This window comes from Pseudorca crassidens, chromosome 3 (assembly GCF_039906515.1).
Source record: "Pseudorca crassidens isolate mPseCra1 chromosome 3, mPseCra1.hap1, whole genome shotgun sequence".
In the NCBI taxonomy this organism is placed as follows: domain Eukaryota; kingdom Metazoa; phylum Chordata; class Mammalia; order Artiodactyla; family Delphinidae; genus Pseudorca; species Pseudorca crassidens.
Genome location: NC_090298.1, coordinates 161,787,251 through 161,800,674, shown reverse-complemented (window position 1 = coordinate 161,800,674; position 13,424 = coordinate 161,787,251). Strand labels below are relative to the sequence as shown.

General features: G+C 54.1%; 1 protein-coding gene across 11 annotated transcripts in view; it reads right to left on the bottom strand.

The window, feature by feature from the left end:
* Window positions 1–13,424, bottom strand: part of GATAD2A (GATA zinc finger domain containing 2A) — a 99,835-nt gene that overhangs the window by 9,872 nt on the left and 76,539 nt on the right. For 10 of the 11 annotated variants that reach the window (XM_067733367.1, XM_067733366.1, XM_067733375.1 and 7 more), the window contains 5 exons: window positions 4,614–4,746; window positions 4,380–4,511; window positions 2,438–2,527; window positions 1,286–1,417; window positions 969–1,136 (listed from right to left, as the gene is read on the bottom strand). In XM_067733367.1, the coding sequence (XP_067589468.1) occupies window positions 969–1,136; window positions 1,286–1,417; window positions 2,438–2,527; window positions 4,380–4,511; window positions 4,614–4,746 (655 nt within the window). The remainder of the gene's footprint in view (window positions 1–968; window positions 1,137–1,285; window positions 1,418–2,437; window positions 2,528–4,379; window positions 4,512–4,613; window positions 4,747–13,424) is intronic. The other variant, XM_067733369.1, reaches the window with a different exon arrangement.

Genomic DNA, 13,424 nt, shown 5'->3' with positions numbered 1-13,424 from the left:
ACGGTTGCCCAGACCCCCCGCCCATGGGGTCTCCACAGCGGAGCAAAACTCCCCACCATAGAGGATGCCATCACAGCACCTTGGCCTGTCTACTCCAGCCTCTGATCAGCCAGTTCCTCCCTGCCCCTTTTGCAGGCTCCCCTGGCCCCACAGGGAGCACAGCCACAGGATCCATCCACCACTGCCTGCCTGGTTCCCATCCTCATGGCATGAGAACAGGGTATGGCACACGGTAGTAATTTGATCCGAGTTTATGGTGTGGATGAAACTGCCTGCCCGGGACGTCCCCATTTGGGTGGCAAGACTGTACTTGAACCTGACTTTAGAAGAGGCAGGGACGCTGCCCAGAGCCCTGCTGGCCATGATCTTATCTGAGCAAGGCGGGCAAGGATGCACCGTGCCAAAGGAGGAAGAGAAGCTAACTTGCACATCAACAAAAGCCCTTGCAAACCCAGTAATTTCATCTGTCAATGAGGATCATGCTTCAGCCTGCCCGCCCCTGGTCCCATCTTCCCCGCTCTGTTGGGTGGCGACAAACCCTCCCCATTTCAGAGGCTCTGTATGGAGGTGAAGGGATGCGTGGCTAAGAATAGATGCCCTGGTGCTGAAAGGACATTTGCAGACCTTCTCCGCACGTTTGTGCCTATAGAGGGGGAGGGTGCGGAGCGCTCTGGTGCCCCACCCTGAGCCTTCTCTATGTCAGCTCAGATCTCCACCCCTCCCACTCTCGGCAGCTATCCACCTCTGTTAGATGGCAGGTGGCAACGTAAGACTCCTGCCCACGACTTTCATGCACCAACTAGCTCCAAGGAGCTACAGTAACACCGTCTGCGGGGCTGGATTATCCAAGACCTCACCTGGCTCCAAGGAAGCAGGCAAGTCACGCCAAGCCACCCTGGAGACATGCCTGGGTCCCAGGACTGTGGGCCATCAGAGGGGCAGCTGCGGGGCACACATATGACCCTCACCTGTGGGATGTTGACGAGCAGACTAGTGTTGGGGACGTTGGTGACGCGGATGAGGCCCTGCTGGATGATCCTCTGTCCCTGAATTTGCACACTGGGCACAGATGCCCGGGGAGCCAGGAGGAGCGGTGGTGGCCCTGTGCTGGAATGTTGTCTGATGTTGTGGATCTGCTGTTAGGGTGTAGTGGGGGGAGACAAGTCAACGAGAGGGACGACAGAGGGCGCCACAGGGAAAGAGCCCCCAACCTGAGAACTAGGAAGGCTCATTCTCGAGAGGTGGAGGCTGCCTGGGGCTTCCCTTAAGCCCTCACTCTGCTTACCTGGGCCCCCCTGACGAGTGGGGGCATGACGACCTGTGAGCTCGCCTGTGGCCCTAACTTCGAGGACGTCTGCTGCCCGCCACGGACCAGGGGTGGTGGGATGACACTGCCAGGCATCCGAGTTGAAGAGGTCTGTCAACAACACCAACCCTCAGATCTTACATGACTTTTTAAACAAACAGGTTTGCTGTTTTTGTAAAAGCACATACTCATTACCCAGAAAAAGGTGGTGGCGGAGAAGGAAGGGCAAGCTTGGACGAAGTGAGAGAGTGGCATGGACATATATGCACTACCAAATGTAAAACAGATAGCTAGTGGCAAGCGGCCGCATAGCACAGGGAGATCAGCTCAGGGCTCTGTGACCACCTAGAGGGGTGGGATAGGGAGAGTGGGAGGGAGACGCAAGAGGGAGGGGATATGAGGATATATGTATACATATAGCTGATTCACTCTGTTATACAGCAGGAAGTAACACAGCACTGTAAAGCAATTATACTCCAATAAAGATGTTTCAAAAAAAAGATTAAAAGAAAAATTAAAATGTCAAAAAAAAAAAAGGGTGGTGGCAGAGAAAATAAAAGCTAAAATGCCTATTTATTCAAAACACAAAAGAACCAGGAACAGACTCTGACAAGAGCCACGCCAACCTGGGCTCACTCAGGCTTACTCAGGACTCTGGCCCCACCACAGCAAGAGTCCAGCTAACTGGGACCAGTACCACCCGCCTGCTGGTCTGAGCTGGGGGCTCAGGCCTGTTTGAGGGGAGGTGGGCCCCTGGCCTCTCTGTCCTATGGCTGGAAGTGGGAGACCTGCCCATCTCACCCTGTGGGCAGAGGAGGCTGTGAGCCGGGCTGGGACAAGGCCCCACTGGGCCCTCCAACTGCCCTGAGAGAGTCAGGCAGAAGGGAGCCCAGTCTGCCTAGAACCTTGGTCCTCTCTCCAGTCTCTCTAGGGGTGGTCATGGGAGGGGCCCTCCGAGAGTCTGTGTGATTTGTTTATGATGTCAACAGGGGCCTGGGTTGGGTATGGGAACACAAGCATGCTTTATTTTTTGGGCTCCCACCAGACGGCCTCTAATCAGAAGAAACGAGCAGGCTTTTGCAGAAACTGGATCAGGGCTGCTCAGGAGCATGACGCAGAGGGAACACTGACCTGAAGTGATGGCTTGCCGGAAGGAATGTTCTGGGTGCCCCGTACAAGCGGGGGAGGGGTGGTCACAGAGCTCCCAGTGGAGCCTGCGGGCTGCAAGAGAGCAGGACATGCAGGAGATGAGAGGGTCACCAACCCTGCTCCTCCCACACGTAATTCTGACAGAAGAGCACTGCTTTTCTTCCTCTTCAAAAGGCATCAGGCTCTCAAACGTTCTGCTTCCCGCCTGCCACGTTCCTTGCAGCAGGAACTGACATGTTTGAAACAGATAAAGGGGATTTCCCTGGTGGCCCAGTGGTTAAGACTCCAGGCTCCCAATGCAGGGGGCCCAGGTTTGATTCCTGGTCAGGGAACAAGATCTCGCATGCCGCACCTAAGAGCCCACATGCCACAACGAAGATCCCGCGTGCCACAACTAAGACCCAGCACAGCCAGATAGACAGATAGATAGGTAGGTAGGTAGGTAGGTAGGTAGGTAGATAAATAAATAAATAAAAATAAACAAACAAAGGACAGATTTTCCAGCACCCTTTACCCCCCCACCCTGGGGGTGCTTGGCATCACTGTGGTTCAGGTGCCATCTCTGCCCTTCAGGGGACAAAAAAGGCTGGTGGTGGAGGCTGAGGTGAAGGACCCCAGGCTTAGGTTAATCCCAACCCTAGTGAGAAAATGTTGGGTCCAGGCACTTTATTCTTTTTTTCAAAAAAGATTTATTTATTTATTTATTTTTGGCTGCATTGGGTCTTAGCTGCGGCACGCAGGATCTTCGTTGGCGGGACCTTTCATTATGGCCCGGGGGCTTCTCTCTAGTTGTGGCATGTAGGTTTTCTCTTCTCTAGTTGTGGCACATGGGGTCCAGAGCGCGTGCGCTCTGTGGTTCGCAGCATGCAGGGTTGAGGCACGCGAGCTCAGTAGTTGTGGTGCACAGGCCTAGTTGTCCCGCTGCATGTGGGATCTTAGTTCCCTGACTAGGGATCAAACCCATGTCCCCTGCATTGCAAGGAGGATTCTTCACCACTGGACCACTGGGGAAGTCCCCAGGCACTTCTTAAAGTCACATATTCCACCAGAGAAGGGACACTGACAGACTTGGTTCACATCATCAATTCTTAAGCAATCAACAAGGAAACAAGTAATGAGCAGGCTCTGTCCATCGGGATATTAACAGATGGCAGGCTTGGTCCACTTGTTTACCAGGTGGGGGTGGGGGCTCAAGCAAATCCCCAAGTCAGACCAGTGAGCGTCCCCCTGTCCTGCTCCCTTAAGGGGACACATGTTCTACACACTGTACTGCCTGAAGTGCATTTACTTTCTGGTTCACTAAGAGAGTGGTTAGAATATAAGGAAGGGTAGTTTTGTCACCGACCAGGAACCTTCCCAGAATGAGACACCAAAAAAGGACAAAACAAACTTGACCTTGCCTTACATGGTAAGGTGCATTTAGAAGCAGCACAAGGAGCCTGAGGCATCAGGGGAGGTTAACAGGAGTAGAAGCTCTGGGGCCGGGCTATGGTGCACCCTGTGGCATTCAGCAATCTGTCCACAAAACCACAGCGGCCCCTGCTGGCCAGAACATTCATCCACAGGGCAGAAGGCCTTTCTGAAAAGGGGTCTGAGACAGAGCTGTGCTTCCAGCATGGTCAAAGATGCCTGCTCTCCATTTCCTTGATGGAGTCTACAGGGAATGAGGTTTACATACTCAGATCCAGAACATACTAGACCAAAACGTACTCTGATATCCTCTAAGCTAAATCCAAAACATGAACTTGAGTCTGCAAATTTCCAATTCAGACCCTGTTCCTATGCCCCTAAGGAAACCTGACCCCTCATGACCAGTCTTTCTGGCTCCTGGGCAGCAGTGGGCCAAGGAAATGACCATGGCTTTCTGTCCCTGGTTCTAAACGACTCTCACTGACCACTGAGGAGGGAACAGACGCGCACATACCTTCTGGGTGGTAGTTTCCTTTTGTATTTGACTCTGCCGCAACTTTTTCAATAAAACGAGTTTTGCTTCTTCTAATCTTAACTCTTCTTTTAGTTGCTTAATCATCCTTTCTCGTTCTTCAGGACTGCTTTTCTACAAGGGCAAGAGAACAAGGGTTGAGGGGGAGAGCTGGGGGCCGGCGAACACAGGCTGTTCCACTGCGAGATGGTTCCCCAGCATGGGGACAAGGCTCACCATGAGGGCCTCAGTGCTGGTCTCCTTCAAGGCATCCTCGGTCAGCCCATTCACCCTCGGGCTCGCAGGCTGCTCGTTGTCAGAGAGTACGATCACGTCGGGCGAAGGGGCTCTCCTCTCGGACTTCATGTCACTGTGGAACAGGAACAGTCACAGGTTACTACCAGAGCGTCCCGACTGCGCTGGACGGCGTCCCCTAGAGCCCCACCCCCACACCCCGCAGATGCCTAGATTCAGACGCAGACACAACAAGGTGGCAGCAAGCAGGGCTGCCTCACCAGACCTCCCCACCACCTGCCCACCCAGGCTGCCTTCTCTCACCGCACTCACCACGGGGCACTCAAATCTGCCAGTTTGCGGCTGAGCCCTTCAAAAGCCGGGACTGTTCTTGGTAACCACTTCTGTGTCCCCCGGGCTGAGGATGCCTACGTGTCTGAAGGTGACACTGTCATTTTGAAAAACACCACGGCTCCTATCTCTACCATGTAGCTCAGTACTGAATAAAAATACTGGGTCCTGAATCTTGGGCCTTTTGCTAGGGCTCCTACCTGCCCGTGTTGGAAGCCACCTGATGGGGCGTCCAGCTCCCACGCAAATCAGCCTTTCTTTGCTAAACCCAGACTCGCTAACAGCCCTCACGCCCGTCCCAGGAGACAGAGGGGCTGATGCACATGTTGCCGGCCTACATTCTAGCTCCCCAGCATGGGGTGCCACCACCTCACAAGGTGGCCAAGGCTGCCTGCTAGATAGTCCTTCCTGGGCTACACGTGGCCTCTTCACCCTGCCAGTGGCAATGTGGCAGTAGTGGCTGCATGTTTTGAAACCGACTGGAACATGGAACATTTTCTCTCACAGATCTGGGTACTTTCCACCCACCTGATCCACTCACAAACTAGTTCCCAGCCACCTCTGCCCATTACCCTCTGCCCTCTTACGCCAACCCTACCAGCCAAGTCCCCTAGGACATATATGCACATCTAGTGATGCTGGACTTCTGCTCTGGCATTGCTGACCTCACACATAAGGACCAACAGGTCCCAGAGACGGTGCTTAGTCCCGAACCAAGCAGCTCTGTTTGCTGAGGGCACAACATAAACTTTCCCTTGAGATATGGCCTCAGCATTTGTGTCGAAGGAATCAAATCCTTCTATCAGCAGGAAAACCAGCCAAGGACTGAATGTGTCCAATAGGTGGCACTGTGGCCCAAAGAACAAACTCGATGAAGTTAACTGGGAGTAACACCTCAAAGTTGTCCCATTCCTTCCGGCTGAGCGGGGACAGAGTTATAGATGGAGGACTGGTGTTTTAACAGCCCACTCAACTGCCCTTTCGATTCCCAGAGTGAGCTGTGTCTTCAGGGAAGGATGGGCACAGAGGACCAGATACTGCATTCCCTAACTCCCGTAGCCCCTCAACCCGCAGTGTGCTTCCCCAGGCCCCTCCTAGAGCAGCATGGCTGCTGCACCTCAAGAATCCCAGACCTGACCTGATTTAACCAGCACAGCTGCTGGATGGTCTTCCAGAAAAGAGACCAGGAGAGTGAACAAAAAAAGGCTTCCATTTCAAGGTATAGAATCCCCTCACTGTGGTTAGCAGCCCACGTTCTCAAGTCCAGAAATTGGCTGGCCGTCTATAAAGTAACCCGGGATGTCTCACTAGAGCCTCATCAAACTAAAAACCAATGCAATTTGGGAACCACCACACTTTCAAGTCTCCGTGTCTCCCTGCTGACTGCCAACTCTGCCCAAGATCAACTTTAAAGATGACCTCGGGGGACTTCCCTGGTGGCGCAGTGGTTAAGAATCCACCTGCCAATGCAGGAGACATGGGTTCGAGCCCCGGTCCGGCAAGTTCCCACGTGCCGCGGAGCAACTAAGCCCATGTGCCACAATGTAGCCCCCGCTCGCCGCAACTAGAGAAAGCCCGCGCACAGCAACGAAGACCCGATGCAGCCAAAAATATTAAAAAAAAAAAAAAAAAAAGACCTCGGGGCTCCAATTCCGGGTTCTGTGGACACGCACACAGGCACTAAGCAGACACGAGGCTCCAGCACAGGAGTGCAGCCACTGGTCCCAGCCCAGGTGGGTTCCCAGGCAGCTGGCTACACACGGGCAGAGAAGGAGCCCAGGCAGAACCACATCTGGAGTTACAAACTACAGGCGCTTCCTGAGCAAGAGCGCTCTGAGACAACGGTAACTTGCAGGGATTTATCACTTTTTATCACCTCAATGAGGATGTGCACGCCTTCCAAAGGTGAGATGTCTAATAAAGCTCAAATTTGCCTGAGGGAAGAGGGTAGGGTTAGGGACCGGGACCATGTTGAAGCTGAAGCTCCCTGAGATGGTCACTCTGACCACAGCACTCCCAGGTCCCATCTTGGACTGAGACTAATCAATAACTCGTCCAAGAGATGACATCACCTCCCATCAATGATCACTCAGCATCCCAGCAGCCAGCAGGGAGTGAACTTCCTGTATGCTAATCAGGCCACCAAAAAGTCATGTGACAAAGGCATTTCCCTCTTTGGTCATGTGACCCTTTAACTGTGCCTTCCAACTGAAAACCATGGCAACAGCCAGTTCTAACCAGTTTGTGACACGCAGCCTTCATTTTGAGAAGTGAGGTAGGGTTCAGGTGCTGTCAGGAAATGGAGGCGCCAGCTCACCCTGGGGCTGCCGGGCTGCAGGCATTTCCTGTGTGGTGCCGGCCCGTTCGATTGTTACAGGGACCTGAGTCACCTCTTCCAAACACAGAAGGGTCACCAGCCCCGCTAGTTTCCAAGATGAAAAACTTTCCTAAGTTCAATTTTAAAGCAAAGGTGCTTCAAGGCTCTCATTACTTTCCCAGAGGGTTCTTTTAATTCAGGGAAAAGAACACGCATTTGACAAAGGCTCAAAATTATTGTGGGCATTCTTTTTTTAAAACGTATTTTAAATTATAAAACCATTTAGGCCAGGAGAACAAAGCAGAGGAAATCTAGCCGAACATGCCAGGGGAACAGTTGTAGTAGCCAGGTGTACTGCCTCAATTCAGGGCAGCTGCCTGGGCACCAAGTTTATTTAGAAGCTATATGATTTCAGGGCAAATTCATTAAGCCTATCCTGCCCATCCTGGGAACCCTTATATAAAATATTATGATCCGGGGACCTCCCTGGTGGTCCAGTGGCTAAGACTCCACGCTACCAATGCAGGGGGGCCAGGTTCAATCCCTGGTTAGGGAACTAGATCCCACATGCTGCAACTAAAGATCCCACATGCTGCAACTGAGACCTGGCTCAGCCAAATTAAAAAAAATTATGATCAGAAGAGATTTTACATGACCGACAAAAATCCCTGGAAGCAGGCTAGGCTGTTAGCAAAAATGGTCTCACTACCTCCTCCCCTGTATACCGGCCGTGGCTAAACAGAGTTCTGTTACCTGCCCAGAACTTTCACCAAGTTTCCTAAAGGGAAGGCAGGGATTATAAACTTAACTCATGACAAGATCCCTCCATTCACAGCACCAGACTACCATCCCAGCTGCTAACCAATTAGCAGTCAGTGTGAGGTTAATATTTACTGTCTCACTGGCCTGTGCCAGGGGAAGCAGTCTCAAGGGAATGCAGCTCTGACCTTTGCTGTTCTCAATATGGGCCTGCCTGATGTCTGGGGAAGGCACACTTGATCCACACTCATTCATTTACTCACTCACTCACTCCAATTTGCTGAAAGCCAACCTAAGAAGTAGGTGCTTTGTCAGGTAGTGGGGAGAAACCCCTGGATAAAAGCAGTTCCATCCTTAGGGTCGACCAGGATGGGCAGACACAAAACCAGGAGGGGGAGGGGCAGATGGGAGTGGACCACCACCTGCCTCAGCCCACTGAGCAGCAGAGCAGCTTCACCAAGGCACGTTACTACCCCAGACCTGCTTGATCAAAGCCTGCACTTTTATAAGATCCCTAAGATGCCTGCACACACTAGGGAAGCCGGGGACGAGGGTGGGCCAAATGAGGCCTGGGGACAACAAACTGCTCCTCAGGGCTAACCCAGGGAAGACAGCAGCGCTGGTGGCCAACTATTCCCTGATAGAACCCTCCCTCTTCCCCTCATCTTTTGGGCCTGGCTGGGCAGGGAGGGGCAGGTGGTTGCTGTTTGCTGGGTATGGCAGGTGCGGGGGAGAGGCTTTTCCAGACCCAGCGCCAGTTTCAGCAAACATTAGTCTTGGCCCCACCAGACCCTCCCCCAGGGCATTCCTCCCTCTAGAGCCCATTCGGCCCTCCCAGGCCCACAGCCTCTCCAGCCCTCAGCCCCTGAACTCCAAGATGCTGCTCACATGTACGTCCTGTCGTGAGCTCCTCCCACCCTCACCACCATCCCCTCCAAGGAATGTTCCTCCGTCATATTTCTCATCTCCCTTGTGAGGCCCAACTCACACTTCAAGATGCGCTTCAAACCACCTGTGCCCTCAGAAAAGGCCCCGGCTGGCCAAGCCCCGCCCTGGGACCGTGGTCAGCACTACCCCACTGTGCTCACGGGACCCGCCCCCGCAACAGCGTGCATGTCTGGGGCAGCCTTCTTCGCCCTGCCTCTAACTGTCCATCTTGGAGGCAGGGAGCTTAGGGCAAAACTCTGGGAGCTTCCACTCAAGGGCAGCACAAGCCTGAGCAGAGGCACTCCCCTGACAGAGACCAGCTCACTCACCCTCACCTCAGCAAACTATCCAAGAAAGTGCCTTGCCCTCCTACAAGGTGCCATTATGGCAGCCCTGCGCTGGCTCAGTTCACCCTCCCACAGCCTCCCAGGGTAATGCTGTCATTGCGCATTTGATAGGCGGGTTCCCCCACCCAGGGCTGGGGCCAGAGGTCACCACAGGCATAGCAGCCAGGGAGCCATGGTCCCACCTGGAGCCATCTCCACAATGCTGGGGCCCTACAGCTCCCGGTGAGGGCCAGGATGCTCCTAAGGTGGCCCGACAAGCAAAGGGCTTCCCACCTCCCCAGACCCAGAGGGACAGGACCCTCCTCCTAGTGCCATGCTGGGTGGTGGACAGGCCACAGGGCTTCCTCCCAGAGCAGGCACTGTGCACCAAGCCTACACACACTGAGGGGAGGGGGAGAGTCACACCCTTACAAAACCTCTCACTTGGTTCTGCCTCTTGCAAGTGAGAAGCCCAGGGTAGGACACTTCCCCCTCTGTGCCCCCTACAAGGATGGGGACAGTAATTCCTGCCCCACTGGGTGGGGTTTACTGCGTGAGGTGAGACCTCAGTGCCAAGGAGGCTCAGATGCCGTAGGAGGCCATCAGGGCAGTTCAGGCCCCAACCTCTCCTGAGGCAGTAAGGGGCTGCTTGTTGTGAAGGTCAACTCGGCACACAGCAGTCAATTGGGTAACACGTGAATATTCTCAAACCCGGTGAAGACAGAGATTGGGCCTACTCTGTGGGTGCTCAGATGACACAGCTGGTGTGCACCTACCTCCTCCTCTTCCCTGCACCTGGTTCCAGGATGGGGCCTATGAGTTCACAAGGAATCTGCAATGCCTGTAGACTGACCGATCACCTCGCACATGTGAGCAGCTCTTTCCACACGCACACAGATGCTGCACTGGTAAAGGATGTGCAAACTCACTTAAAAGGATTTCTGGGGCTTCCCTGGCGGCGCAGTGGTTGAGAGTCTGCCTGCCAATGCGGGGAACACGGGTTTGTGCCCCGGTCCGGGAGGATCCCACATGCCGCGGAGCAGCTGGGCCCGTGAGCCATGGCCGCTGAGCCTGCGCGTCCAGAGCCTGTGCTCTGCGGTGGGAGAGGCCACGGCAGTGAGAGGCCCGCGTGCCGTTAAAAAAAAAAAAAAAAAAAAAAAAGGATTTCTGAATTCTGTGTCATTATGTCTTGTCAAGCACTAGGCCCTGGAAGTCCAACTCCTAACCTATGAGTCCAGGACTCTGGTGGATGTTAAGGAGGAGTCCTAATACACCTGGTTGACAAAACCCTGTACAGAGGACCACCGCACTACACCCTTACGAGGCCATCCATTCAGTCCTGAAGAGCACCGTGGAGGTAGCTCATTCCAAGTGATCCATGCCTCCCCATGCTCACGTCCTCGTGTCCGGTCCTATCCCCAGGATCTGGGTTAGTTCTGTGGCTCACTCTCTGAGGCCAGGAGTGAGGAACATAGAGGAAGCAACGATGCAAGCTTTTGAAGCAAGGTCACAGCCTCAAAAGCTTGTGCTTGTGACTTCCCTGGTGGCACAGTGGTTAAGAATCCGCCTGCCAGTGCAGGGGACACAGGTTCAGGCCCTGGTCCGGGAAGGTCCTGCATGCCGCGGAGCAACTAAGCCCGTGCGCCGCAACTACTGAGCCTGCGCTCTAGAGCCCGCGAGCCACAACTGCTGAGCCCGCACACCTAGAGCCTGTGCTCCGCAACAAGAGAAGCCACTGCAATGAGAAGCCTGCTCACCACAACGAAGAGTAGCCCCCCTGCTCACCGCAGCTAGAGAAAGCCCGCACGCAGCAACAAAGACCCAACACGGCCAAATATAAATAAATAAATAAAAACTAATTAATTAAAAAATAATAATTAAAAAAAAAAGCTTGTGCTTGGGCCCTTGGAACATTTGCTCTGAGAGACCACCCCAGAGTAGGATGCCAAACTAGCTGCTTGCAAAGAGGGTCACAGACACAGACACAGAGATGGGCCCAGCCATCCCACATGAGTAACCAAGCCACTGGGGACACCCAATCCAGCTGACGTGGGACTACAAAGATGAGAACCCAAGAAGCTGCACCCAGCTGGAACCAGCAGACCTGACAGATGATGCTACACCAATACAGTTACTTTAAACCACTAAACTAATGGGGCCGGCAGCCCAGCTCTGCCCCCAGCGAGCTGGCCTACGCCACTATAATGCCATGGCCTCCCTCAGACTCAACAAGGCCACCTACTCTAGACGCTAAAGTACCCTGGGAGAGAGAAGGTGGGAAAGAAAAGGTTTACTCAAGTAACCATCCCTGCTGAACCTCAAATCCCCCCAAAAGGACCAGCAGTACTTCTCTGCACACAGAGGCTGCCCGGGGCAGATGCAGACTTGGGAAGGGATTGGAGCATAGCTCTAGGACTGCCCAGCAGGAGCACAGAGCTGCCCAACAAAGAAAAGGGGGTGTATATACAGAAGGTCCCACAGGAGAGGAGGGGGCCATCCTCAGGTCTGGGAGCCACTACCAGCGGCTTCAGGCACTACCAGGAGTGGTGTCTGAGTCAACGCTGGAAAGCAATTCCATGTACTTAATCCAATGAGCACTCCCATTCCAGAAATACTTCTAGAAACGTCCTAAAGAGAGAAAAATACGACGTTTATCACCAGTTTCCAGGTTAGTCCTACTACCTGGTAACATTTCACTGGCAGTTCCCAGTTGCATATTGGGCATCTCCGCAGACACACACCACTGGGATCTTTCACAGCCGTTTGGGCATGGGAGCTGCTCACTGGGACCCCATGACACCCCACCCTCCTTTCCCAAGGGGCCCCATCCACTCAGACACACCCGATGTGATTAGAAAGGGAACCGCTGCATGCAGACACAGGTGCGCCCCAAAGCCGAACACTTGCTTGCCCTTGGGGTTGGTAGGCACTGACGGGTGCCTGGTCCCTGCCGCGCCCCCCAGAGCCCACCTGCTTCCCGCCAGCCCCAGCCCCTCAGCTCCCTCGGCTCCCTGGGCTCCCCTGCGCAATTCCCCCAATTCCCCCTCGACTCCCTTCTTGGCATCCATTACCACTTCTCCCAGCACTGTAACTTGACACCCTGTTGGCTGGGATGTCAAGACAAAAGCCCAGAGCCTGCTTTGTGGGGGCCAGGAAGTCAGAATACATTTTGCTTCTAGGCCACAGAGGCCATGGAGGTGAGCAGCTGGGACAGGATTTTTGAAACCCAGCCATAATTCTTCCTGGAGACTCCAGGTCCGGCTATCTCTCTGGGACTCCATTATGGCCCACCCTGCCATGGCAACAGCCGAACATCTCGGAAGAAAGGAAGAGAGCAAGTGTGACCAGGGTCTGGTCCCGAGAGCCCATCCCCCAACCAGGGCCCCCAGCACAGAGGCGGGCAGTCCCAGGGCAGAGGCAGCTGCAGTGGAAGAGCACTGTGCCATCAGCAAGGCCAGGAGGCATCCAGCCTGTCCTGCTGGGGATCCTTCTAGGAACACAGGAGCCCCCAGAAGTCACACAGCCTGGCTAGGGAGACCCAGAGGACCTCACTGGGACTGGAAGCAGGGATAGGGGCCAGTTTTGGGGGCATGCAGAGTCGATGGAGAAACATGCCAAGAATGGGCAGAAGGGAGTGTTCCCTGGGCCAGCAACTGGCAGTGGCCCCACAAAAAGACCCTGACATCAAATGGCAATGGGACAGCCTGCAGGGCCAGCACCCACCCAAGGAGGTCACTGCAGCATGACCCTGCCAGCAGGCAACATGTTCCAGTCGGGTCACCACCAGGAAGGTTAAATCCGATTCAGCACGCTCTCTGCTCAGAAATTTGGAAAGGGGCACTTATTAGAAATGACCACATAGTCAGAACTGAAATGCTGACTTATGTCAGATTTGGGAAAATCACCCAGGACATTTGCTGACCCTTTTTGATGGCCATCCCTGTGCCAACCACCAAGATGCATGCTTCCATGTGATCGTCTCAACTGCTCAACTGTCACCCACATCACCCACATCCACAGGTGCGGAAAGAGTCTTAAGAGAGTGATTTCCTGAGGTCACACACCCATGGCCTGCGGATAACCTGGGCCCACAGCAGGCCCAGCCTCCTATGGACCTCTGGCAGGCCTGGTCAA